The 25,879-nt window shown below is 37.3% G+C and overlaps 4 protein-coding genes and 1 non-coding gene across 13 annotated transcripts in view; 2 read left to right on the top strand and 3 right to left on the bottom strand.

Moving 5' to 3' along the window:
* Positions 1–657: 657 nt before the first annotated feature.
* Positions 658–9,215, bottom strand: LOC143355196 (uncharacterized). The gene is made up of 5 exons (XM_076789815.1): positions 8,946–9,215; positions 5,577–5,736; positions 5,368–5,492; positions 2,752–2,841; positions 658–940 (listed from the first exon to the last, which is right to left on the bottom strand). The coding sequence occupies exons 1-5, from the start codon at positions 9,001–9,003 to the stop codon at positions 834–836; spliced, it is 540 nt and encodes a 179-aa protein (XP_076645930.1). The 5' UTR covers positions 9,004–9,215; the 3' UTR covers positions 658–833.
* Positions 9,216–10,215: 1,000 nt separating this feature from the next.
* LOC143355193 (lipid droplet-associated hydrolase-like) lies at positions 10,216–13,310 on the bottom strand. Of its 2 annotated transcripts, none has more exons than XM_076789811.1 (4): positions 11,876–11,997; positions 11,366–11,685; positions 11,101–11,292; positions 10,216–11,022 (listed from the first exon to the last, which is right to left on the bottom strand). In XM_076789811.1, exons 1-4 carry the CDS (start codon positions 11,892–11,894, stop codon positions 10,594–10,596), a joined length of 960 nt encoding a protein of 319 aa, XP_076645926.1. In that variant the 5' UTR covers positions 11,895–11,997; the 3' UTR covers positions 10,216–10,593. The 2 variants fall into 2 exon arrangements, with proteins under 2 accessions (XP_076645926.1, XP_076645927.1); XM_076789812.1 differs by lacking the exon at positions 11,876–11,997 and adding an exon at positions 13,071–13,310 and having other exon boundaries at positions 10,218–11,022.
* An 846-nt stretch (positions 13,311–14,156) lies between these two features.
* Positions 14,157–25,563, bottom strand: LOC143355192 (lipid droplet-associated hydrolase-like). Of its 3 annotated transcripts, none has more exons than XM_076789809.1 (4): positions 25,518–25,563; positions 16,600–16,919; positions 16,335–16,526; positions 14,157–16,256 (listed from the first exon to the last, which is right to left on the bottom strand). In XM_076789809.1, the coding sequence occupies exons 2-4, from the start codon at positions 16,906–16,908 to the stop codon at positions 15,828–15,830; spliced, it is 930 nt and encodes a 309-aa protein (XP_076645924.1). In that variant the 5' UTR covers positions 16,909–16,919; positions 25,518–25,563; the 3' UTR covers positions 14,157–15,827. The 3 variants fall into 3 exon arrangements, with proteins under 3 accessions (XP_076645924.1, XP_076645923.1, XP_076645922.1); XM_076789808.1 differs by lacking the exon at positions 25,518–25,563 and adding an exon at positions 17,304–17,418; XM_076789807.1 differs by lacking the exon at positions 25,518–25,563 and adding an exon at positions 17,331–17,595 and having other exon boundaries at positions 14,158–16,256.
* Positions 18,017–18,089, top strand: Trnaf-gaa (transfer RNA phenylalanine (anticodon GAA)). Its single transcript has one exon. It is a non-coding gene; the product is annotated as a tRNA-Phe (tRNA).
* The window catches only part of Wge (BAH domain and coiled-coil containing protein winged eye), a 153,044-nt gene continuing 148,754 nt past the window's right edge, over positions 21,590–25,879 (top strand). For all 6 annotated transcript variants that reach the window (XM_076789790.1, XM_076789789.1, XM_076789788.1 and 3 more), the window contains exon 1: positions 21,590–21,789. The gene's annotated coding sequence lies outside the window, so the exon portion shown is untranslated. The remainder of the gene's footprint in view (positions 21,790–25,879) is intronic.

Here is a 25,879-nt window from a genome sequence, read left to right as displayed (position 1 = left end):
AATCAGAGTGTACAAATTTATCCGAGTATTCGGATACTTAATTTACAAGGCAACATATTTGAAAAATATTCTACATGTATTGTTTTATCGGCCATTGTTCATACTGGAGGGGTGAAACAGCCCTTAAAGGTGGGGTTTAAAACACACACTTTTAAAATGTGTCGGTAACTACAGGATTTGGGGCAGTAACATTGTTTAAAATTACGTGTTTTGAATGGAGAATTTGGTAGTATAAGAAAATTTCAGAGAAAGTTGTTTGTTTAAATAATATCTTAATTTTTGTTGCAACTTCCCTTCCTCAATTTCCTCGTCCGTGTAATGGCAAATATTCAGGCTTGTTTTATAGATGATAACATAAGCTTCTAGAGTATTTGAAATTACAATCCTGTGGTAGGTATCTGTAATTATTTTTTTAATAGTCGAGGATGCTGTTACAAAATACTAATCGCCACAAGGAAAATATGTGTTGAATATTTTTCAAAGAACTACCTATCACATAAGTTTCATCATAATTGACTTATGTAATTTGGACACGTTTTTCCTCGTTGGATCCGAATATCCGAATAAATCCTCGCATTCAAGTTTGAATAGTATTCGAGTTACGAGTACTCCCGAATACCGGGATAGTAAGAGGTCTAATATTAATGAACGCGGCGCTTCTTTTGATATTCTTTGAATCTAACTTTTGGTGCACGAGGCACTGGGCCATCGGTCCAAAAGTGTTAACGATCTCCTTGGTAGAAAAGGCTTTTTGTACGTAACGACCGATCTAGCGATCGAATATTCACTGGCGGACACCGTTGAGAAAATGCAATCCCAATGGAGCTTTTTGTTCAAAACTGGCGATGTTGCATATTATTGCCAGCTGGGTCGATATAACTGGTATTATACGGTGGCGGTTTTGCATAGATATCGTGTGGGTTTACCGATGTTGGCGCCGCTGAAAGAGGGAAATTCTGTTACAATCATTCTAAAATGATGTCCGGATATATGGCCACGGCCAATCCCGGACATACAGTAAGGAGCAAAACTGAGTTCACACTATTTGAAACAACATCACTTTTTTAAAATTACATCAAATGACTTGAATGTTATTGAGAAGTTAGAAGGATTAGTTTATTAAACGAGGTGTAAAAAATTAAAAAAAAAAATTTGAGTTGGTCGGAATCGCAAAAGAAATAGTAAAAGTTGGATTTTTCAGCTTTTTTATCTGAGCCTGTATTGAAAATTTAAAGAATGTGTTTCATTCGTTTGAATAAAATATATCCATGCTGAAAATTTCATCGATATTGGTTAATTCGTTTACGAGTTATAAACGATTAAAAGTGCGAATTTAAGTCGAAAATCGTGAAAAATGGCAATTTTCCCACTTTTAAGCGTTTATAACTCGTAAGCGAATTAACCAATATCGGTGAAATTTTCAGCATGGGTATAATTTATTCGAGCGAATCAAACACATTCTTTAAATTTTCAATACAAGCTCAGATAAAAAAGCTGAAAAATCCAACTTTTGCTATTTCTTTTGCGATTCCGACCAATTCAAATTTTTTTCAAAAATTTATTACACCTCGTCTAATAAACTAATCCTTCTACCTTCTCCATTACATTCAAGTCATTTGATCTAATTTTAAAAAAGTTATGTTGTTTCAAATAGTGTGGACTCAGTTTTGCTCCTTACTGTATATCCCGACATCGCTGTAAATAGCAAACTTTATTATTAACCCCTTGTCGCACAATAACGAAATGTGAATATTCTGCTTTTCTTATAGGACCACATAAAATTCTATTCTTAATCAATGTTTGATTATTAGTCGGTTTTAGTGTTCCGTAAACCTAATGTTAAATATAAATCTTCATTTCTCTTCTGTAAAATTGTTAAGGACAGAGAATTTCTAATTGTTGTAGCAGTGAAGAAAATCGTACGGCAAGGGGTTAAAAAAAATGAACCCTTTACACTCTGGAAACAGTTCAAGATTTCCTTCCATCAACTCCATTTTTAATATCAAATTGAATGCATTGAAACGCATCTGTTAATATCAGCCGGTTTCAAAATTCCTTCGCCTTAATCATTGTTTAAATATATGTACTTGAAAGCCGTTTTTTCGGAACATTGCAGATATCAACTTGATTCATGTTCAGCGCACAAAAATATAAAGAATTTGTTCAAAATTAAAAATCGAAACGTCTTCAAAATATATACAGGGTGACCCAAAAATGTTGTACTTCCTCGAACGGGGAGATTCCCGAGGTTATTTGGAGTAACTTTTTCCTTTGCAAAAATGTTCTCCGTGGCTTTGTTAAGGAGTTATCAACGAAAAACACAGACCAATCAGAGCGCGGCTACAGCGGACGGTTTTCGGCTTAGCCAATGCCGTCGCCACGCAGGGCGGGACTTGTCGCCGTCCGCCGCGCTCTGATTGGTCCGTGTTTTTCGTTGATAACTCCTTAACAGAGCCACGGAGAACATTTTCGCAAAGGGAAATGTTACTTCAAATGACTTCAGGAATGACCACTTTCGAGGAAGTGCAACATTTTTGGGACACCCTGTATATATGATGAAACAATATTCATAGCAGGACAATTGACAGTCCAAGTGGTTAAATAAAATGTACAATACTCGGTACAGCTAGTAAAGCATTAATGTTTCTGAGCGTAAAGGGTTGAAACTATAAAAACGCATTAGTATTAGCCGTGCTATCCGTTCTTTTCGTTTCATTATGTTTCGATAAACACAGCATTTGTAATAATCACCTTGCATCGCTGAATTTGCAACGTAGCCCGAGGACGGTACACCATTCGCGGGTGTGTGAATTACTTGTACAACATGAGGAGCTTGTACGTCTGAAACAAATATTCCCAAAAATCAGACTCGAATCACTCGCGTCGCATAGCGGCGAACTTTTCCGACATCTCGGACAAAATTAATGTATCTAATTCCGAATTTATTATATATGAATTCGTAGTAATAACGTGCCTAAGGGCTTCTCAGATTTTATTAAAGAAAACTGTAATGATGGAAAATTGATGGAAACAACTATTCACATAGGTGTTCAAACACACTCAAATGTTATGTTACTTGTAGCAGGAATGTAACATCTACCCTAAATTGTGATCAGGAAAATTCGCTGTGTGAAACTCTTAACTTTGGACTTTGAAAAATTTTATTCTGCATTTTCGATCAATTTTTTCTCATATGTCCACAGCTTGTTATAAACCAAGTAAAAATCAACTTTTTATTTTTTTCATCATGATTGCGGTACTTATTGCCACTGTGCGTCGCCGGTGATCCGCAAAGTAACACTTTCTCGCCGAAAGCAACAAGTTTCAACGTGAACTGTGACCTTCTCAACGGCTAAAAATAACGCGTGACCCTATAATAAAATAATATCGGCCAGTTCCATGAACTTTTAGTACAGCGTGTTTGAAAATACATCTCGGTCTGTACCATTGAGAGAAACGGATCGTTTATAGGGGACGTTTCAGGAAGTAGGTCAATATTTTTTATCACGGGCTAACACGTACCGTTTTATTTCTATATACATAAACGGCACGCACACTGGTGCGCTAATAATAACGCAACTGTAAGACAGAATACTATTTTTAACGTACTAATGGGAAGGAAAGTGTTCGCTCGTATTCAAACACCAAATTGTTGTTTATTGTGCAAACGGTACAATAGAAAGCGCTTATCTATGCCTCAAAATTGTCTTTCTCGCGAGCCTTTATATTTAATATTCGTATAATATTACGTAGGCGTTTATTATAGCAATTCGTTGCCAAGATTATATAAAAAAAATATATATATAATTGTTCGTATATACATAAATAGATGTCTATATAAAATTATTCTCATGGAATGTTTAGCGTCCCTTCTCTGTGTATAAACATATTTCTTTTGAGCATAGACAGTTCTGATATTTCCCTGTTGTTTGTTAACAAGGTCGTGTAACATTCTTGATCGCAGTATTCGTTGTGTCAGTGTATAGTGGATGTCTATGGATAGTCCGCGATTTGAGGAAAGTATGGCAAAAGAGCGACGAAATTATGCTAGAGGCTTCGTTTTCAAATGACTCACTATAGGTTACTAGGATGCTAACAGTAACCATATATAACCCTACATAGAAATTTTTTCCAAAATTGGTGTGAAAATACCGTTGCAGAAATTATTTGCTCACAGATACTTTTATAATAGCCAAGTTTTAGTGTTCGCTACTAAAACTTGTTAGTCAAAGATTAGAAAAATTTAGCAGTGCTTTCTGATTAATTCAGTCACGTTTGCGATACATTTAGGTTCCTCTATATTAAGGAGAATCATATCCGTGAATGCATAATATATTAGACGCAATGATGCAAAAACCTGCGAACAGGAGAACTGCTATACTTTATATTCGAGATTGTGCACGCGTGACTAACTTATAAATTTTTAATTATTTGTGTCTTCCAATATGTTATTTTTATTTTTTACTGTCATTTTTATCCCAGATAGTTAATTCCGTCATAACTACGATTTTCCAGCACCGCTTATAATTATTAGAGACAGAGATTTTATATTTTTTATTTTATTTTTTTGTATACGCTTCTATGTCTTTTAATTAAACACCATCACGTTGCAGTCTAGTCTGTGAACTTGTCACGTAATCTTACAAAAGGAAAAGACTTTATAAAAACGCATACAACTTATAATTACTACATAAAATATAAATACTCTGATAAGTAGTGTAAGGAGAATATTTAGTGGACTAAATACGACTTATGATTTATCACAATTATCAGACAAAGTATAAAAACCGCATCACGATCGAGTAAAATATTTATGAAAACAATATCGCGTGTTTCTGTCATGGATAGTGGAAGAGGCGATGTAATGGAATCAGGCCTTGGATGCTCCTACAAACAATTACATGGTCAAGTACAGTGAAGAAAAAAAAAAGAAAAAGAAATCATATTCTATGTAGTATTCAGAATCGGGGGTGTGTAGTGTTCGAGATGTATTGTGGGAAATGATACAGCTAATTTCTACATCGTGTGCAACTACATGAATTACGCTGTGCAACACGTATTTGGATTTGCAATTTTCAGTAAGCGCTTCTGGTAGTTTTTTGATAATTGAATACGAATTTATCAATTTTCAATTCAACTTTGCACTTAATGTTAAAGAAATTGCTTTGATTTTGCCCTATTTTTGTGGGCGACCAACGCGTTAAAAAGATGCAGACCCGCATTCAGCTCATGGAAATCTCTCAGAAGCGGCTCGTCAACGTTGCAAACCCGAGACAGAAGTGAAAATTTGTTGCACACCATAATTGAAGAGTTCATCGTATGATGGGAGAATCATATTGTAGGGATAGAGTTACGAAAGATACCCACGTTCGTAAACAGTTCCTCGGTTACGTCTATGGTATCGCCGGCAACAAACGCAGCATAGGCACGATATGCAGAAGACCACCACCAATAACACTATCACGGTCACCACTATGATGGTGGTACCAACCCTGCAATAAAACAACGAGAACTTTGATTCCTGTCATAAATTGAACACCGTTCCGTCGGTAGATATTTCGTTTTTTTTTCAATACCATGCCGTCATCGACGCGAATTCGTAGGCATCGCAGCAGTAAGCCTTGCTCGTTTCGAGGTTGTAGCAACAGTAAGATTTTTCAGAGGAGTCCAGAAGTCCCGGACACCCCTTCAGAATCTGATCCAGGAAGCTTTCTTTTCCGAATGAACATTGCATTCCTGAAAAAGATAATAAGAGCCAGAGTTTTAACCGTTCAACAGTGTGAAGGATTTGTTAGAATTTTATTCTGTAGGAGAGAATGGTACAGCATCGGCCAAAACTAATTCAGAATTTTTTTTTGTAACATTATTAATTACTTAGATCTTAAAATCTACTAACAAGTAGCTGGTCTGCACTGGAATTATTAATCTTTATGATAAGATTTAAGAAAAACGATTTTCTAGTAGAAGTTATGGTACAAAAACTTAGAGTGGCCGGTACTGCACGAATCTGCCCTACTAAAATGAGATATATGTGTAAATAAATAATACAAATAAAATAAAGAAATGTTGATGTATATAGGGTGTCCCAAAAATGTTGTAGTTCCTTGAAGGGATTCCTGAGATCGTTTGAAGTAACTTTTTCCTTTACGAAAATGTTCTACGCCGCTTTGTTAACGAGTTATTAACGAAAAACACGGTCCAATCAGAGCGCGGCTATAGCAGGGGGATCCCGGTTCGGCGACAGCTCCCGCTGAGCGTGGCGTTGGCATTGGCCGAGTCAGAATCCGCCTGCTGTATCCCCGCTCTGATTGGTCCGTCTTTTTCGCTAATAACTCCTTAACAAAGCCGCGGAGAACATTTTCGCAAAGGAAAAAGTTACTTCAAATTACCTCAGGAATCACCCCTTTTCCAAGGAAATACAATATTTTTGAAACACCCTGTATATAATATTATAATTGGTCAGTCTTCCAGCAACGTTTTTATTATTACACGTATAATGTATCGCTTTTACGTGTCCTTTATCGCGCAGATCGTTACAAAAAGATATTCGATCAACCTGACCAATCGATTAGTATAGTGAATTATTCATACACTGGACGGGAATAATATTTTCAGGATCGGTGAAAACAGGTATAACGATAATAACCGGCATACATAAATGAGATACAATGGGTTTGGGACAACAAACTTCACAGACACCAGTTCATCGATAACAGAACATTGATACTAGTAATAATGATCGAGGAAGAACTGAAATTGCATGAATCATAATTGCAAATATGCATTTGCATTTTCTACAAATTTCTCTTGGTCGTAAAAAAATGTTCAGATTTTAAAGACCGTCCATCCGTAATGTCGTCTCTTGTATTTCGTTCATTTTTTTTTCATATTCTACCGGAAACAGGCGAACGGATGTCGCGGTTATCGGTATCTCGATTATATCGATATTTTGTCAGGGGAAGACAAAAATATGTTTTAGACCGACGCCCTTTCCGGAAGAATTTTTCGGAACACGTTGAAAATTCGAGAATCATGTATCAGTGGATCCCGGAAGCATAATATTTCGATTCTCGAAAAATTGCTTATGTTTGTACCAATAATTTCGTAAAAAAATGACCGTAGGACAATCAATTTGGACTCGTTTTAACCTTCAGACTCCTGCGAGTTCTAGACCTATGCCGGGGTCATTTCTGACCCACGCTGATATTTCACTACAGCATTCTTTCGATATAAGGCGATGCGTATAAACGCATACGCACGCTGTAGCCTAACTCCCCGTCTGATATCTGATGCTAGTGTAAAACAAGTCGGCGTTTGTCCATAAATAGTTCAGCCGACCGAACCTCAAGATGTAATGCATTTGCAAATGATGAGTTTTTTTTTTCTTTACTGCTGACGGAATTCAATCCGTTGTAATTAGAACCTCGGCAAATGCAAACGTCAGAATGCAGATTTGCTTAGCTCCGTGTATTCCTGCCATTTCTGGAAAATCTTGGACGTGTTCACAGTCCAAAATATTTGCCAGTCAAAAACAATACTCTCGAAATTGCGAAATATTTTTTATCCGAGAATTAAGTCCAAATTCCACAATTTGATCGTCTTGGACGTCTTAATTATTTTTCAGGATATGGAAAAACATTTGAAAAAGTTGCGTGTTGCGGAAAGGGATTATGCTGGTGGGGGGAAGTGTGTTTATAAAATTATACGTGTCTCTTTAGATTCTTTTATGCGTTAATTGTCTTAATCACTTTGGCTTGCGTATTTAATGAAGCGAATAATGGCGCGTAACGTTCGACGGCATCAAAATAGGCTACATCTGTTACAAGTATAATTATTCGAACATTCAGGGATATCTATACAAGCTTCATGAGCCCATTCTTGGCAACTCGAGCATTGAGCACAATCTTTATCAGTGCTCTCTGAGCAAATGCTGTTCCTTTAGCGGCAACATCCGGTGAAATGACACTGTTTGGAATAACTACGAAGGCCCACGCTTGTTCTGTGGCTTTATGACTCATTGGTTCTGTTGAATTTTTTTTCTCTCCTTTCACGATGGAACCGTTTCAAATCGTTCAATGGAATACATATCTTATCACTGGCAGATTGATAAGCACATACTGCATTCTACAACTCTATTATTGTTATTATGTTATGTTCCGGTTAATTATTTAGTTATCTATCTAACTAAAAAAGTATATTTCGCATATAGGTTTTATGATTATTTCACCGTATCGACTAAATGGTCATGTGTGTTTAAACGAGAAATTGTTAAAATAATTATTATCTTAAACTGACGACTAAAAATTACGAAGTAATATGGAACAGTGGTGCACGTTCTGTGGCCAGATTGACCGGAACAGCGGAGCTTGTATATGCATCTATTCGGAAAAATTTGCGAAATAATTTTACAGTACACATTTTCGGATTCAGTGCCTACAACACCGTAATCAGATCAAAATGCACGATATTTTATATTTAATTTATCCGATTTATTTCACACAATTTATCGTCCGCCAAATTGAATTCACTCGAAACAGGTATTCATGTCCAAAAGTGTGTGAAGTAGAAAGAAGAAAGAATGATAAGGTGTCTGTAAGTATGATCTCGAATAAAAACTGTTTGTATCTAATATAAAGGGATAAAACTGTATACATACGTCATGTATACACACCGCGTATAGTTTTTTTTATTAAATAGAATTCGTCGGAAAAATTTGCCTCTTAGGAGCGGCATCCTTCGAAACTGATACTTCATGTTATTACCTTTAGTAAATATAGGACGGGAACAAAGGAAAAGACTCGAGGAACGTGAACCGCATCGATGTATCAATCAAAGTTCAAATGCTACGTAAGTATTAGCATGTTAACGAGTCACAATTAATGGTACGGAAAGCTACAATACATATACGGTCGCCGATTAACAACCATAATAAATATTACACTCACCGTAGGATAATCCCGCGTGAAGGGTGATAAGCAGTAGCAAGGTGGTGGCTCGCAACATTTTCGAGGATTTCAATATGAAAGAACTCGGTCCAACTTTCAAAAAAATCTCCTATGTATAAAACTTCACTGTAATAAGAAATATTGAACTGTAGCAAATAGCGAGAACACCACACTGCAACTTGCGCGAACTCTTAAATATTTCCTCAAATACGAGTATGAGTCAAAAGATGTCAGATTCGTCGTTCCTGACCGTCGCGACACCTGGTGACTAACCGAATCACTATAGCATTGTTGTCGGTTCAATTACTGCATTCGAATGTCGATCAATAAGTATATTTTCATCTTGCGTTTGTTTTATAACTGTATTATCATTTGTCACAATTATCTGAATATTTCTGTACAAAGTAATGTCATTAGTTTCCCTTTGGTCTATTTTATATTAGAATTGGTAAGGATGAAATTTATTTAATCCTATCAGACTACTACGTACGTATACAAAAAGACAAGTATTTAACGGGGTTATTGTACAGTAATAAATTCCTGTTGTAGTACTATTAATTTGCAATTGCAATAAAAGCAGATGTCATATCTTTCTACTATAATATTAATGTTTTATTTACAAAATTTGTTAAGCAGAATGTACGCCACCATGACCGGAAGACCCGGCAGAAACAGCGGCAAAACAATTCAATTTTGCTGTGATGAACTTAATTATCCGCACAAGAAAATTAAATCAATAATTCAGCGAAATATATATGTGTATAGAATTTAAATTATTTTCAAAACAGACAAATTTTAAGAAGTGATTTATTTCACAAGTAATAATAAAAGATATGGCTAAGCAAAAGGGTTCCTTAATATGTATTTTAAATAAATTGAATCATGAGAATTACTTCGAAGGTGAAAGAAAAGAATTAAAGATTACGAAGAGTCTGACTAGCGGACTAATAAACTAGCATTTCGATTTAGGTTATGCGATTACGACGCCATCAAGCCGTTGCAAGTTGCAATCAGTGATGGAACGGGCTTTTCGCGCATGTGCATCCAAAGGCAGTAACGTATCAATATTGTCGGGAAAGTAATGGGGTACTATTATTGGCGGGAAAGTACCGGAAGAGTCTAGGACGAGACGACGAGACAAACATGCTACGAATTTTTGGTAAATCATTATTAATATTTGAGTGGCATACACATATTATACGTTCCTTTTTAAAATCAAAACATAACAAATTTTGGAGAATTATGCGGAGTGACCAAGGTACCCCATTTTAGAAAAGATTTTTATTTTACTGATGCAAAAATCGTCGCGCATGCGCGATAAAACCGTCCAATAAGCCATCACTGGTTGCAATGCTCTTTTGGTGGCAGTTTAAAAACATATGAACAAACACATTATGATGTTACTTCATAAAACAAAGCGTACGTATTTCATATTATATTTTTATTACAAAAAACCGTAAATAAATACATATGTACAGGAATGCTAAAAGATGCGAAAGCATTTGCTAACTTCGACTGTTGCTACATTTTGTTAACCTGATTAATTTGTGGAGTTAAAGAAGCTTAATAAATTAGTTACAATCTAAAAGTATTATTAATAGATTTGTATAATTTAAGCAGTTATTTAATATTAATACGCTATTAAATCTTATAATATATTTTTGTTAATTAAATCTCCTACAATACAGCCCATTTCTTTATCAAATTTTAATACAAAACTATGATAATAACCATGTTTACAGACTTCTGCATTCATGTCAGGGTGTCTGGATTTCATACTCTTGTAATATGTAAGTGGTGTCCAACCATCGCGATTCCCGTAATAGAACCATAACTTACCAGTATGCTGTGAAAGTATATCATCATCTCTCTCCTTTACCATTTGCATTTCTTCATTTGCTAGTTTGAGCACCCGCCTCAAACAACGAGGGTTTACAAATTGGTGCACCGCTTTGCTGTATTTTTTTGGAACACCATAAATAGGTGCAAACAAATTTATTAAAAAATGTTGTAAACACAACGGTAAACATGAAAGAATCCAACATAAAAAGATTAGGAGAGGTGCAATACGCCATACCTAAAAAGAAGGTACCTCATTTTATTTTTTTGCTTTACGCCATATGTGTCATAATATTATCATACCACAAGAACTTACAATTCTATTGAAAAACTGTCCATTAGGACTGGCAGACATGTTCTCAATAGTTGGAAATAATAAATAACATTTCTTGATTCTTTTGGATATAGCATCATCCTTTAGCAATTGCAGTGCTATCCAAGCTCCTATCGAATGGGCAACAAGATGTATGTTTACATCTTCTGGTACATATTTTTTTATAAAAAGTTTCTGTAAGTAAATTAATGTAAGAGTATAACAAAAGTTTGTAAGCAGGAATCTGAATACAATAAAAAGAAAGTACCTTATGCTCCACCTGTGCCATTAAACTATAATTTTTTAACCAAAGTGAATCGCTTGGCATAGTATGTAACAAATTGTCTGGTATTTGCACATGTCCCGAGTGTCCAATCAACCAAATAGGTGTTTCAGCAGGCACTTTTGATTTAATAGAGTTAATGAATCCTGTGTAGAATTCTGGAATTCCAGGGTTGCCTGGTATAATTATAATTACATCTTTGTTATCAAGTAGTGAAAGGTCTCTGTTTGTCCAGCAACTTTCTGCAATGACTGGGGTAGGCACATCATTTAACATTAAAATAGTGTGTATCATTTTTCTTCCTTCTGTAACAAAATATTTTATGTAATTACGTTATAATTGGTAATAGCAACTTAATAAAGTTGTTTAAAATATAGGAAATACGTTAACATATACTATTTCTTCTTTGCATTATAAAATATCGTACATTTTTCATTATTCTGTCTACAGGACTAAATGTAACTTTAAAGGAGAAATTCATTTACAAGCACTCACCAATATATCGTCTACGCATAGGTACGCAATGGCCGCGTGGCGGGAACGCATCGCACGCTAACTGTCAATGAATATTTTTTGACCTACTCATGTACTAACCGGAATAAATACTTTTCGTAAATAGTTTCTTTGCCAGAAACGTCTGTAGAATCAAATCTGTATTGTAAATTCCAGCTAGATAAAGGATTTTTCATATAAATACAAAAATCGTGCTTATAGAGTACCCGCGCCAGCTGCGTTTCAAACTTTAACTAGCACTTACAACTATTAAAAATTACAAAGAAATATAATTGTTTACATGAATATATAGCGTCCCCTCTACCTTTGGACGCAAACCCGAACGTTTTCGCATACTTAGTTTTTACGTAATACTTCATTTTAAAGTCAAAATTATGCATTCTTATAAAAACCGATATTAGGGGAAGCTCGACCTCTCGACTCGGCCCAGAAATATAATATAATACGGATTTTTATTATTATTTTATGAAACTTTTGCCAACACATTTGTTACATTTTTCTGATTAAAATGACACCAAACACGATATAATTTGGATCATATTTACTTGCTTAATTTACATAGGAAAATACGTACCGAATTATGTCTTGTTTGCGCTCATTTTAATTAGAAAAATTACACAAATATGTTGGTAAACGTTTCATAGGAAAAGAATAAAAAGTAAAAAAAGTTTTACAATTGCATTTATTGTTTGAGCGATCGATGTTTTCTCTAGTCTCTTTTTCTTTCTCATTCGCTGTCTTCGTTGCGCCCGAAACTTATTATCGCCAATCAAACATGTAAATATAATCCATATGATATCGTGTTTGGTATCATTTTAATCAGAAAAATGTGTCGGATGTGTTGGTAAAAGTTCGAATAAAAAATAATAGAACACAAAAAAGTTCTGTCATTGCATTAGATTGGCTGACCTGTATCATGTTACATTTCTCGGTCGAGTCAAGCGATTGATCTTCCCAGCCTTGAAGGGCATCGAATCGTGTCTCCTATACGATATATGTGAAAAATGTTCTCTTATATCGAGACATTGGTGTATGCTGTAAATATGGTTATTTTAAATAGGTAACTATATGTCATATTTGGTATCATTTTAAACAGAAAAATGCCAAGAATATTTTAGTCTAAGTTTCATAATATTAAAAACAAAAAAGTTTTGTCATTGGATCAGTATTGTCTCACCGTCACGTTGGTGCTGATGTTTTTAGTCGCTCGACTCGACGCTGACGGCAAAAGGCAAGAGACTCTCAAGGAATCGTTTTCCTACCGATATTTGTGAAGTTCCGGTCCCGAGGTCTTCACTTATATTACGGCCAGTATTATCAGACGTATTCCCCTCGAAATTATTCCCTTCTACCACTGAATATGGCTCGATTCTCCTCGTAGTGGGAGTAATGTGACGTCACGTATCCGCTCGCGCCGCTGGCGAGTGTCTCGTACAGAGAATCGCGGGAGGGGAATCTGATAGCGGAGAGGGAAGCGACATGCTGATCGCGACAATACTGTACTTGACGTTTGGCACAGCTCTGTCAAGTTACTGAGTTTCATGGGTAAGGAGAGGCGTAGCTGTATCTCATTCTGTCGCGTTTTGTTTCCTCCCCCTGCTTCGTTACGTCTAATACCCTCCACAATCCAGAGCAACGCGTCGATAGGACAAATTTCGACAGAGGGGTAAGGAGGATCTCAGAGACCCCGCTAACGTAGTAGGGATGTTGGGTTCTGGAAGGGCAGCGGGACGTGCTGACGTTACGCATCTCTCTGTTTCCAGTCACACTCGATACATTCATTTGTTCTCTTTGTTAAATGACTCGGGCTACTGCGAAATATGTACTTGTAAAATTGTAATGCAAAATAGGGATACCAGGTAGCGGGGCAGGACGTTACACTTTACATTATTCGACCAGCCTTCGCGGTATCTCAAGGGTGTATAGTTTAACGAATAGTATACAGGTCACGTAACGTTTGCACCTCAAATATCTTTGTTGTTTTTAACAATACATGAAATTTCTTGAAGACAACACACGAAGCTTCATAAATTAGGAATTCATTAGGAATTCGATGACTATAATTACTGAAGGTCATTCAAGGTCACCGACAGAGGAAACGCATATTTAAAATATGATAATTCCCCATGCCCTTGAGGTTTTTCGGCCGTCATCGGCTCGTCCACGAAAAATTCCTTACCGGAAGTATAGAAAGTGTAGCGTGCATCGAGCAGATACACATCGCACTTGAAACGGTATCGCCGCCATATATTCTTAGGACTACGTATTGCTCAAGATTTGTTATCGCTGCAGTTCTGAATATTGTTATGTTTTCAATTTGGTATTGTTACCTCGTTATTGCAGTTATTGCTGTTACTACTATTTACTTCGTATGATATTCTAAAACTTGTATATTTCAAATTAATTTTATTCGTTTTCTTCTTTATGAATATACTCGCAATTTGTTACTGTCGCACAATGGTATGCAATAGTGGAATTCAATTCAACACACGACGGTATGGGAAGCATCAATGTTGTGCGAACAGAGTGGCAAAATAAAATAAAGCCCTATAAGGAGGTATAATACTTAGTATGTAAGAAATACTTAGAAGAAATATTTGGTATGTAAAAAAGTATATAATTATGGCGCAGGTTCGACTCATCAGTAATATGACAGTAAGGCTAAATAGCTATGTAATTATGAAAATGACGGAATTATTATTATTATTATAGTTAAAGCTTGTGTGTTCTATTCTTGTCTAATCTTCCTGTATATGATTGTTTGCATCAATCGTATTGACTTTATATAGTTGACACAATTTAAAACTTTGATAACTTCATGAACTATGATACTACAGCGCTTCCTCGAACCACATGATCTCCAGCAACGTGGTTTCGAATATACGCGGATTTTGTTTTGAAAAATTTCATATTTTTTTTATTTATTTCTAATCAATTTAGCATATATTTACAATTTTCTTCATCATGACGCATAAGAGAGGTAAGGCTATCCCAGTACTGATGATGCAACCGTGGAGGGGGTGAATAAATTTTTTTGTTTGAGGCATTGTTTTTGAGAAAATCGACTTTGAAGATCCGTCAAGTTTGCGTGCCTAACATTTGTAAGGAGAAGCAGTAGGTCGTGATCAGACACGCCAGATGATTCCTTTTCAATACCCGCGAAATAGCCGAATTTTCACACTCGATTTTCTCGAATGTAAAAATAAGTCGAAAAAAAGAAATAAAATTTTTTCGTTTGACGACCCGTTTTGCAAAAAACCGAGTTTTAAAATGCAGCGAATGCGCGTGCTACTAGATAGAAATCGTCTGACGCGTCTGATCATGACCAACCAATTCTACTCCCTGCATTGCATGGTATATACTGTACAATACTACTAAAACTACAGCAGGTAAAACCGTTGGATCTTTAAACTTGATTTTCTCAAAATCCTTTACTTGCATTAGTATGAGTTCTCCCCACTGATGGAAATAAAATTATCACAGTTACGGTAAAAATCTTTTTCACAGTTACACAAAGTTTTTCCTAATACTGTATTAGGAAATTTAGTACAACTTGTCTATATCAACTATTCTACCGTGATGTTTCTGTGATGTTTACTCAAGGAGAATTCACACATGTCTAATTATCTCGCTAAAGCTACAAGACAATAACGTTCTCTCGTGCCAAATGATCTGTTGTGGACTGTCATAACATACAACTTCAGAGTAATCTTCTATATTTAATTTTGTCTCTATGGATAATGTCTTTAATACATATAACCATATGTATATTTAATCTTTGTCTCATGTTTTACAAAAGATATTCCTCACTGAAAACGTTATTGAGAAGCTTTGTGGAGTTAAAGAAGCTTGATAAATTAGTTACAATCTAAAAGTATTATTAATAGATTTGTATAATTTAAGCAGTTATTTAATATTAATACGCTATTAAATCTTATAATATATTTTCGTTAATTAAATCTCCTACAATACAGCCCATTTCTTTATCAAATTTTAATATAAAACTATGAAGATAACCATGTTTACAGAGTTCTGCGTTCATGTCAGGGTGTCTGGATTTCATACTCTTGTAATATGTAAGTGGTGTCCAGCCATCGCAATTCCCGTAATAGAACCATAACTTACCAGTATGCTGTGAAAGTATATCATCATCTCTCTCCTTTACCATTTGCATTTCTTCATTTGCTAGTTTGAGCACTCGCCTCAAACAATGAGGGTTTACAAGTTGGTGCACCGCTTTGCTGTATTTTTTTGGAACACCATAAATAGGTGCAAACAAATTTATTAAAAAATGTTGTAAACACAACGGTAAACATGAAAGAATCCAACATAAAAAGATTAGGAGAGGTGCAATACGCCATACCTAAACAGAAGGTACCTCATTTTATTTTTTTGCTTTACGCCATATGTATCATAATATTATCATACCACAAGAACTTACAATTCTATTGAAAAATTGTCCATTAGGACTGGCAGACATGTTCTCAATAGTTGGAAATAATAAATAACATTTCTTGATTCTTTTGGATATAGAATCATCCTTTAGCAATTGCAGTGCTATCCAAGCTCCTATCGAATGGGCAACAAGATGTATGTTTACATCTTCTGGTACATATTTTTTTATAAAAAGTTTCTGTAAGTAAATTAATGTAAGAGTATAACAAAAGTTTGTAAGCAGGAATCTGAATACATTAAAAAGAAAGTACCTTATGCTCCACCTGTGCCATTAAACTATAATTTTTAAACCAAATTGAATCGCTTGGCATAGTACGTAACAAATTGTCTGGTGGTTGTACATGTCCTGAGTGTCCAACCAACCAAATAGGTGTTTCAGTAGGCACTCTTGATTTAATAGAGTTTATGAATCCTGTGTAGAATTCTGGAATTCCAGGGTTGCCTGGTATAATTACAACTACATCTTTTTTGCCAAGTTGTGAAACGTCTCTTTCTACCCAGCAACCTTCTGCAACGACTGAGGTGGGCACATCGTTTAACATTAGCATAGCATGCATCATATTTTCTCTTTCTGTAACAAAACATTTTATGTAATGACGTTATAACTGATAGGAGCAGCGTAAACAGCTTGTTTAAAATATAGGAGATATGACATTGAAATATATTATTTTTCCTTTGTATAATGATATATCGTACATTTCTCATTATTCTGTCTACTGGAACAAATTTAACTTTAAAAAAGGAGAATTTATTTGAAATTTTACTTAAAAAAATGGAATATATTTTCGCGCCTACCTAAACAAATATATACAATAAACAAATGACAAGTGCGACGAGTTCGCTTGAAAAATACATAAGTATTATAATAACCTAAACCTAAACGAAGTTCCTAAACGAATGAATTCACGTATGTATATTACATCGATATATTATAATTTACTTGAAAAGATACGACTAATAACTTACAAAATAAATTACGTACCGTTTCTTCTAATTAGATAGATTGTACCAGAGAGGAAATCTTTGATTGTACTCTTATAGCCATAACCTATATAACGGTACTGTCTACATAGTACTGTCACGGAAATGAGCATTGTCATTTTTCAAGAACCAATTTCTACTGCGCAAGTAGGACATCGTAAACATAGTTCTAGTTTGCGACATTTCATTTCTCCGTTTTATAATTTGAAAGATTTTAAAGAAATTGAAAAATCAACGTCTCATTTTTCATAATATTTTTATGTACATTTTTATAAATCTACAAGGAAGGACATTCATTCATTTTTCCAGTTAAACTTACAAAAATTCCATTTTTATATTCTTTTAAATTAAAAATTAATGTTTAGATGTTTAAAGAATTAGGATCCCTTTAAATAAATCAATTTTTAAAATAACAACAGTCGGAAATGATCAGCATAGTAAGTATCTTTTCACAATTATCGATATGTATCGACGGTTTCGATTATCGATATCGTTCCAACATTTGAAATACTTGAGCGTTTTAATAATTTTATTTACACTGATATAAAGATACTACATTGTTTTAAGTACATATAAGACGATTTTTAATAAAATTCCAGAATTTAGATACATTTATGATGCACATTTTGAATTTTGGTACACTTTTGGCGCCGTGAATTCGAATCAGAATCGCGAAGGATATCCCGGGCCGAAATAGCTCAGTTGGGAGAGCGTTAGACTGAAGATCTAAAGGTCCCTGGTTCAATCCCGGGTTTCGGCATTTTAATTTTTTCTTATCCTTTTTTGTACCATTGCAGATAGATTCAGGTAATCTACATGTATACGTTATATTGGACTACATATGATTATTTTTCTCTATAATTTTACAAAACAAAACAAGACAATAATCGGGAACCGCGAAATTGAAATAGATGCTTCGTTTTCAAGTTATTAATAATTAGAAGCGTTTCCAAACTATGACTTACTTCGAAATAAAAAACTATGACCTACTTCGACAAAAAGTGTTCCTTTTATAGAAGACAGTTTACATTTCTGAATTCACTTGGAAATGTAATTCCAATTATAGTCTGCGTCTGAGCTTTAATTTCTATTGTAATTTAATAAATATTGAATTTGGTAACTGTATAGATTTGGACGAGTCAACAGATTAATCACGTGCAACGATCTATTTGTACATTTTCAAAAAAGACGTAAGGGCCCCAGGTGGGCATCGTACGTCACTGTTGGCGCTCCTGCAGATCTGCATTTTCTCGTAAAAATGGAGCTTATTTTGTATTTTTTAAACGGGGCGCTAGACATTTTCGTAAATCTAGACAAAATCAATGATGCTAACACAAAATAATTTGATTTCTTTGTCGTAGTATTACGTATAATATACCTAATATTGATATGAATAGAAACAGCTCAAACACTGTGGCAAGCAGGTTTCTTTCGCAACCTACTACATAGTGATGAATAAATAAATTCTGCTTGAAAAGTATATGGATTTTTCTCAGTTTTCACGCTCCTGCTATAATTTAATATACTAGTATTTCTGCTATAGAAACCGTACAAAATATGTTTTCGCACAATGAACATCACGGGCCGAACGGTAGCTAGAAGAGACAACAACACACGAAACATGTATATAAATGTGTGCCATATCTCGCGTCTTGCATAATGTCGAATGTAGTGTCGATAAAATAGTTTGCAATTACGCGTGATTTATGTGCTCGGTCCAGTAAAAAATGGCGCAACATTTCCACCGAACGGTGACTTAGACTCTCGATACCTAAATCGGTTCGCTGCCGATTTAATACCAGATTAGCATTAGTGCAGTGTCATCGGTGTAAAACGCCGACCAGACAGCACGACCGGGCCACGTTACAATCTAAATAAAGCATCGGACTCGATCCGAGGAGGAGAGACAAGTGTGCATGTTGGATCTCGATAGGCGGCAGGTGGCGTCGGTCCGCCATTTTGGTAGCTTCTCTGGTAGCAGCGTTATTTCCCACGGTAGCCGCGGCGATAGTCGGTCCAGGAGAAACAAACAAGTGGGAGAGAGGCTAAGAACCGGCCGACAGGAGCAAGGGAGATGAAGTCACGGAAAGGTACAACCGGCCAAGACAGCATGTAAGAAAGAGAGAGTTCTGCGGAGCGAGGAGGGCCGACGATGACGAGGAAAGAGGAGAGAGAAAGAAAGAGAGAAAGAGAGTGAGGGAGAGAGAGAGAGAGAGAAAGTCACGTTAAGTCTATATACTAGCGATTCTAGCTGGTGGAAAGATGGCGGAGGGGTAATTCGAACGGGCGTTATACAGGGACCCGTTGATCGCGCATGCGCGAATCGGGTGGATGACTGCGATGGTGTCGGGAGGCGGAGCGACATCTAGGACCGACTCGTACCGGGTGGTATATACCGCATCACTGTCAGCAAAAACCGCATGAAATGGCACCACTTGCTTCTCCGGGAGGGAGTTCGGGTTGGTCGCGGGGCAGACAGAAATTGAGGCACTCGAACCGCCACAAGGGTCCGCCAGAAAACGCCATACCGACGATCATGCGTACCCAAAGCAGCCAACTAATCGCATCATCCATACACCTTGCCACCAAATTTTATTTCTCCTACAATCGAAACCACAATTCTTCCCAACTCTCTGCACTTCTCCAAATCTGAAACACGCGTTACAAAGAGAACTTGCTAAGTCATGAGAACAAATATTAATTCGCTACGGTCTCATACGAAACACGAAGGAGCTTCAATTTGCTCCGAGCATTCTTTCATTCGTCCATCGGACGACAAAGGAAACCAATTCGCGAAACGCGTCATTGTTGCATTCTCCACGCGAAATCATGTACCGCAACCGTCGCGTTTCTGAATTCGTGTCGCTGGCAAATCGACTGAACCTCGGAAAACTCTCGACCACAGGAGCCTACAGTTTCTTCTATAGTTGCGCGTCAAGAACACGTTCTCTTCGAAATAATTTCTAATTTCGTACGACGATCTAACCGCTGAAAAAGCGCGGGAATGTATGCGAGTCGGCCCGGTGCGTTTCGTTCGAGTGTTCCGCGCGAGGTCCGAAAAAAAGGGGCGCGGCCAGAGGGGGCGTGGAGCGACCGCCGGTGGGCGTGGCCTCGCAGGACGGGGGAAGACGCGCAACTGATTCGGGCGTTCCGCTGGCGAGTTGGGGAGCGGCGGTAGTGGGGGCGACGACATCGGATCCTGCCAGCCGCAGTCGCAATTCAGCCGTTCTACGGTGAACATGTTACGATGTTCCGCGTTACAGGGGGATTTCTTTTTACCGGAAGCGGACAGGACAACTTGTCCATCGATTGAGTCGTAACGTATCCGTGTTGTCACGAAACGGAGCAGGGTTTCTCGTTCCGGGAACGATCGAAAAGAAAAGAAAATTACGGCGGTCCAGTGTATAACGTACCGCGCGTGGTGTATGATCGAAGTGTACCCGCCCAGAGGCCATCGATAAAAGAGAGTACCAGTGGATTAAACGTTCTACGGGTGTGTACCAGTTCGTGAAACGTGATATATCGGGAGAGATTTATCGCCGAGTGTTTTCTGGGATTTTCGGATGCACCGGTTGGATACGAGCAGAAACTCGTTTGGTCGGTCGGGGGCCGCAGCTTTAAGCCGGCCGGCGCCCGCATTAAAGGGAATAGTATGCTCGAAGCGTTCGCCTCCCTTTCAACAGTTTCAACTCGCTGCGTGATTTTCGCTTGGTCCTAACGTTCTCGTCGCGTTTCGACCCCGTGTGTACGTATATATCTGTGCTACAGCACCAGAGCCCGCGATTAAGCCCCCTCCCCCTCTACCGGTCCGAACGATTTCGAGGAAACTATTTAACTCCGAAATGAACCGCAGCTGCTCGGTTTGGTCGCAGCCCCGCAACGGAATTCTTTCGGGAAAATCGTAAACATTCCTTCCCCGGTGAACCGAACGAAAATGTAGCTTCTCGCGGCAACCCGAAAACACCATCTTGGCTGAGAAGGGGCGTCGCACACGCCGAGTGTTTACGCGCTTTGGTCCAGCCTACTTGGCCAGCGGAGGTCCTTGCGATCGAGGATCTATCGATCGAGACCCGGCAACACGATTCTTCGTCGAACTCGAACGGGCTTCTTTGTCGCCAGCCGACGACGGCGGTGATCTGTGCACGCGTTCCGTTGATCTCGCCCGGCCGTTTTTGCGAATTTACCAACGGGGTGTTGCTCGCCCGTCGCAAACAGGAACTCGATCTGTCCCCACGGTGTGCAAACCAGTGATGAGATAGTGTTCGTCGCAGCTGGAACACCTAGCCTGTGCCAAGGGAGCGACGCGTTCCGACGGATGCGAGTTTGATCCTACCGGGAACGAGCATGCTACTCTGAATACGGATACCTCTCTTTGTGCACCTTGACAGACCAGGATGACCGAAACCTGTGACCACGGAGCGTTCGCATAGCCGCCACAGTGGAGTTCTGCCTAATCGCAGGTAATTCGGGTTTCCTATTCTTTCCAGACGACTGCTTTGCGTTGCAACGCGACGCCTCGCGGCTTCATGCTCGTGCAGCCTTGCGACGGTCGTCTTTTAACGAGTAGCTCACTATGTTTTGGAGCGGTTTGAACGGCAATTGACTCGGTTCTACCTTTTAACCCTTAACACTTTGCCCACCTAGGTGCGAGGCAACCTAAGATGGTGTTTCTGATGACACAAAAAATTCAGCTCCATTTCAGAATTTCAGAATTGAACAGTAAAACTGTGGGACTCGTCAAATTGCGGGTTCCAAAATTTTTTTCTTTAGGACTTGTTATAAGAATGCATTCATAGGAATTGAATACGTTGGTTTGTTTCTTTGGGCTATGATAAGAGTTGCGGAATAATATATTCTTGTTAGTTTTACACCCAGAGTATTTTCAGAAAATAATATTTTAACACTACAACTACCGAGCCCTAAACGTGACTTAGACTTATCCCTTTGTAATAACAGCAAGATTGAATTTGCTCAGGTTTCATACGATTTTCATGGTAACATGTACTCCAAAGAAGAGATATATTAAAAAATTTTTCGTGAAAACGTTTTCATAGTTTCACTAATCGCGAAAAAAATCATCCACCAGCCATTTTGACTGGTTCGGTAGTTCTAGTGATCATAGCCTTTGTGGTTACAATAATCTATTGAATACAATGTATCCGCTTAGAAAATATGGAAAAAGATACTGTCATTGTGACGATAGCAGTTACCATGCATCAGAATTATAAATAACGACGTAGATCTAGGTTTAGATCTAGATTTGTAGATCTAGGGCTAAATAAATCGGTTTTGTAACGTAAATAGAAAGAAATCTGACATTCCGCAAAATATAGAAATAGAAAATGGGTGTTTTCACCCTGAAGGACGAGGGTTAATGGTTTTAGAAAGTCTATGATTCATAGTCGAGGATTTCTTAATTTCAGCATCAACAAGAATGTTAATTGTGTACTCAGGAATTACTCTCAGTAACGCAACACACTCATTTCTTTCGGGATCGTTGTTTAATTGAGTATTTTTAATGTAACATAATTATTGATCTTAGTGACAGATTTTCAAAATAGAGCTTTAGAGATCTTTAAAATAGAGCACCTTGATTAATACATCGGACATTCGTTTTAATCTGGCAAGTCGATATTTTACTCTGTAGACAGACTTTTATTGTTTAGGTGCAGACAATTCGAAGATTTTCGACCAAATCTTTAACCCTGTGTCTGACATAAGGATAAATATTCGTTTAAAAGATACGCTACAACGTCCACAAGTCTTTTGAACATCAAGAACAGTTTTATGTCATAAATATAATTCAGTTTACTCAAAAGTACCGTTTCAAGCGTTCACGCTCCAATAATTGTACAAAATGTTTATACTATACTTAGACATATATTTAGCCGGGGTTGAAGTGTCCAGATTAGAAAGGCGAGTAAAAAATGGCATAATTCAAGGCTGAAGGGTGAAATTACACTTGCTGTTCGTAATGTATGTAATGAAGCATACTAGAACGAACATAATTACGGAATCTCGTTCATTGTAGCCGTGTGTTGGTTATAATACATTGAAATGCGCTTGACGCGATGTTTTAGGACAAAAAAAAAAAGGAAAAACGACAATGCAATAATAATATAAAAATGAAGTTATCTTATTCTCGTAGTAAATTTAAATATTATAGACAATGTTGAACGAGAAGCATAAAAACTAAACGAAAGAAATGGTTTAATTATACGATCGGTCTGGCATTTAAATTTTATTGATAACAAATGCTCGCTGTAGTGTACTCCACTATGTACTGAACGACGGGTCACGTGATCTCCTTTTCGCGGTTTTCCTTTGTGCCCGTACTCTTTGTTTTTGGAGCATTTGATGACATTCAACAAATGATCGTAAAACGCACTTCTCATCATTACGGCAATAATCATCTCGATCGTTTAGAGTGTTAAATACGTACATGATTGCAAAACGCAAAATATACAACTGAAGATATCCAGTAAGGAAGAACGATTATTCAGCTTTCAACTGAACTGCATTAGGAACAATAGAAAGACTAACGTGTTTCGAAGAATTGCCTTGAAATATATTTTAAAAAATTGATTAATAAAGTTACGTAAAAATTATATAGTTGTTAAAAATGGTCCGTTGTCCGAGAGTGAATTCCAATTTCGACAATTGTTTTTCTCGTGCAATGCAATCAAAGGGAGGAACACACGTCGAATATTTTCGAACGAAAATTTCTAAAACCGGCAACTCGCGGTTCAGAATAGTCCCTCGCAGAAATAAAACTCTCCATGTGTTTGCAGCCACCCTTTACGGACATCTATTATCGGGTAGCATTGTTGCGTTGGCGTGTTCTTGCATAACACCGGCACGCAGGGATTCAAATCTACCTAATTTTATTTCTTTTCATTTGCTACTCTGCTCGAGGAAAATATTCCCCAAGACCGAGTGCTTTTCCTTGAAGATTTCGATCCTGAACTTTGCAAACGCTTTCTCGGCGGATTAATATTTCAAATTAATTAATGTTTGAACACTCGTTAGAGTCGTGGAACGGAGATTCCGTTGATTCGTTGGGAGGGCTGTTTGCAACAGAATGCGACGAACTTAAAGCACCGTTTCCAACTGTATCGGCAATAATAGACGATAAATACTCTGCTCCTTTATTCGAAGGAAACTGCCGTCGCTTCGAGGCTGTGCTGTCGAACGTACGCTCGAAATATTTCACGTTATGGCCAGACGAGCGTCGTACATCTTGCGTATTACAAATCTCTGATGCTTATTCCGATCGATTTAGGGAGTTTTTCAACCGTGAAACGATCGCAGTTTCCTGAAATAATTGTCGGCCGGCGACGACGCCGATGCATCCCCGTTCTTCCGCGCACTCTGTGCGTCCAAACTGCTTTACAACATTACATTTTCTCGTACCTCATATTTTATACTGTATATCGTGCACGAACCATACAGCGTCGCTGAATTATGTTTGATCAGGTGTTTGGTAAACAATGAAATCAGGTTTTTCGACAAACAAGACCCAACCGGTTGCTTCAGCTTCTATACATTGTAATTTGAAAAACAGGATGATACATTTGCTAATAGCTCACATTTTCTTCCTGGTTGTTGCTCCTAGCTAGGGATCTTTGACTAAAATAAATCTTTTCTACTTTCAACCATTTGTGTACACATTACTTACCGGCAGCTATTTAAAAGATTGGTAATTATTTGCAATAGAGGATTCCTCACCGATTTCAATGACCTTGAAATATGTTATTAAGGTCGTCTTCCTGTACAACTTTTTCCTATACGTGTTACCCTCGGACGAGCTGCGTTTCTGAGATATTTGCAAGAAACTGTTGCCATTGCACAGAGTCCGTTTCCTAACCTACAACATAACCTAATCCAGGGATTTTAATGACCTTGAAATATGTTATTAAGGTCGTCTTTCTGAACTACTTTTTCCTATACATGTTACCCTCGGACGAGCTGCGTTTCTGAGATATTTGCAAGAATTTGTTGCCATTGCACAGAGTTCGTTTCCTAACCTAAAACACGACATACACACCTCTCCGTATACTTTATATTATTCTCTTTCTTGTCATCACGAGTTACGATCTTGAACCAATTGTTGTCTTTACAGGGTGATATGACTGGATTGGGATGGGAATATAAGAAATACAATATATTGGAGTAAATAATTACTTACATTCAACGAGGACGATTTAATACTTCGTGCACCGTGGTTCATACTACATACACGCATCCTAAATAGTTACTCCATATTGCCGTGGAAAGGCGCATTCGTCGCAGGCATACGTACAGCGGTGTATACACGATAACCACATATTTACACTAGTCAGCAATTAGCAGAGTTACTTTATCTCCTTCATATTTTAGGTAAATGATCGGTAATGAAGCTATTCGAATTTTTAGATACACGGAAGGTCAAAGCCAGACCTAACCAAGATTCTTTTCAAATAGCTATAGAAATCTAACTCTCCGTGGTCTTTGGTAATTCCGAGAAAAATTAAAATACTTAACCTAACTGAGGTTTGTACGGTCATTTTG

The sequence above is a fragment of the Halictus rubicundus genome, chromosome 6 (assembly GCF_050948215.1).
Source record: "Halictus rubicundus isolate RS-2024b chromosome 6, iyHalRubi1_principal, whole genome shotgun sequence".
Classification (NCBI taxonomy): Eukaryota; Metazoa; Arthropoda; class Insecta; order Hymenoptera; family Halictidae; genus Halictus; species Halictus rubicundus.
Note: the sequence above shows the minus strand (reverse complement) of the source record. Positions and strands in the feature narration are given on the sequence as shown.

Excerpts from the sequence above, each read along its gene's own strand:
- LOC143355192 (XM_076789807.1), bottom strand. The coding sequence starts at position 17,448 with ATGACAATGCTCATTTCCGTGACAGTACTATGTAGACAGTACCGTTAT. Across the intron at positions 16,920-17,330 it reads CTATCTAATTAGAAGAAACG|AAAGAGAAAATATGATGCAT; the intron begins GTACGTAATTTA and ends GTTTTGTTACAG. Across the intron at positions 16,527-16,599 it reads TGGCACAGGTGGAGCATAAG|AAACTTTTTATAAAAAAATA; the intron begins GTACTTTCTTTT and ends ATTTACTTACAG.
- LOC143355193 (XM_076789811.1), bottom strand. Across the intron at positions 11,293-11,365 it reads TGGCACAGGTGGAGCATAAG|AAACTTTTTATAAAAAAATA; the intron begins GTACTTTCTTTT and ends ATTTACTTACAG. Across the intron at positions 11,023-11,100 it reads GACAGTTTTTCAATAGAATT|GTATGGCGTATTGCACCTCT; the intron begins GTAAGTTCTTGT and ends CCTTCTTTTTAG.
- LOC143355196 (XM_076789815.1), bottom strand. The coding sequence starts at position 9,003 with ATGTTGCGAGCCACCACCTTGCTACTGCTTATCACCCTTCACGCGGGA. Across the intron at positions 2,842-5,367 it reads CCGAGGAACTGTTTACGAAC|ACGTACAAGCTCCTCATGTT; the intron begins GTGGGTATCTTT and ends TATTTGTTTCAG. Across the intron at positions 941-2,751 it reads TGCAAATTCAGCGATGCAAG|CGGCGCCAACATCGGTAAAC; the intron begins GTGATTATTACA and ends TCCCTCTTTCAG.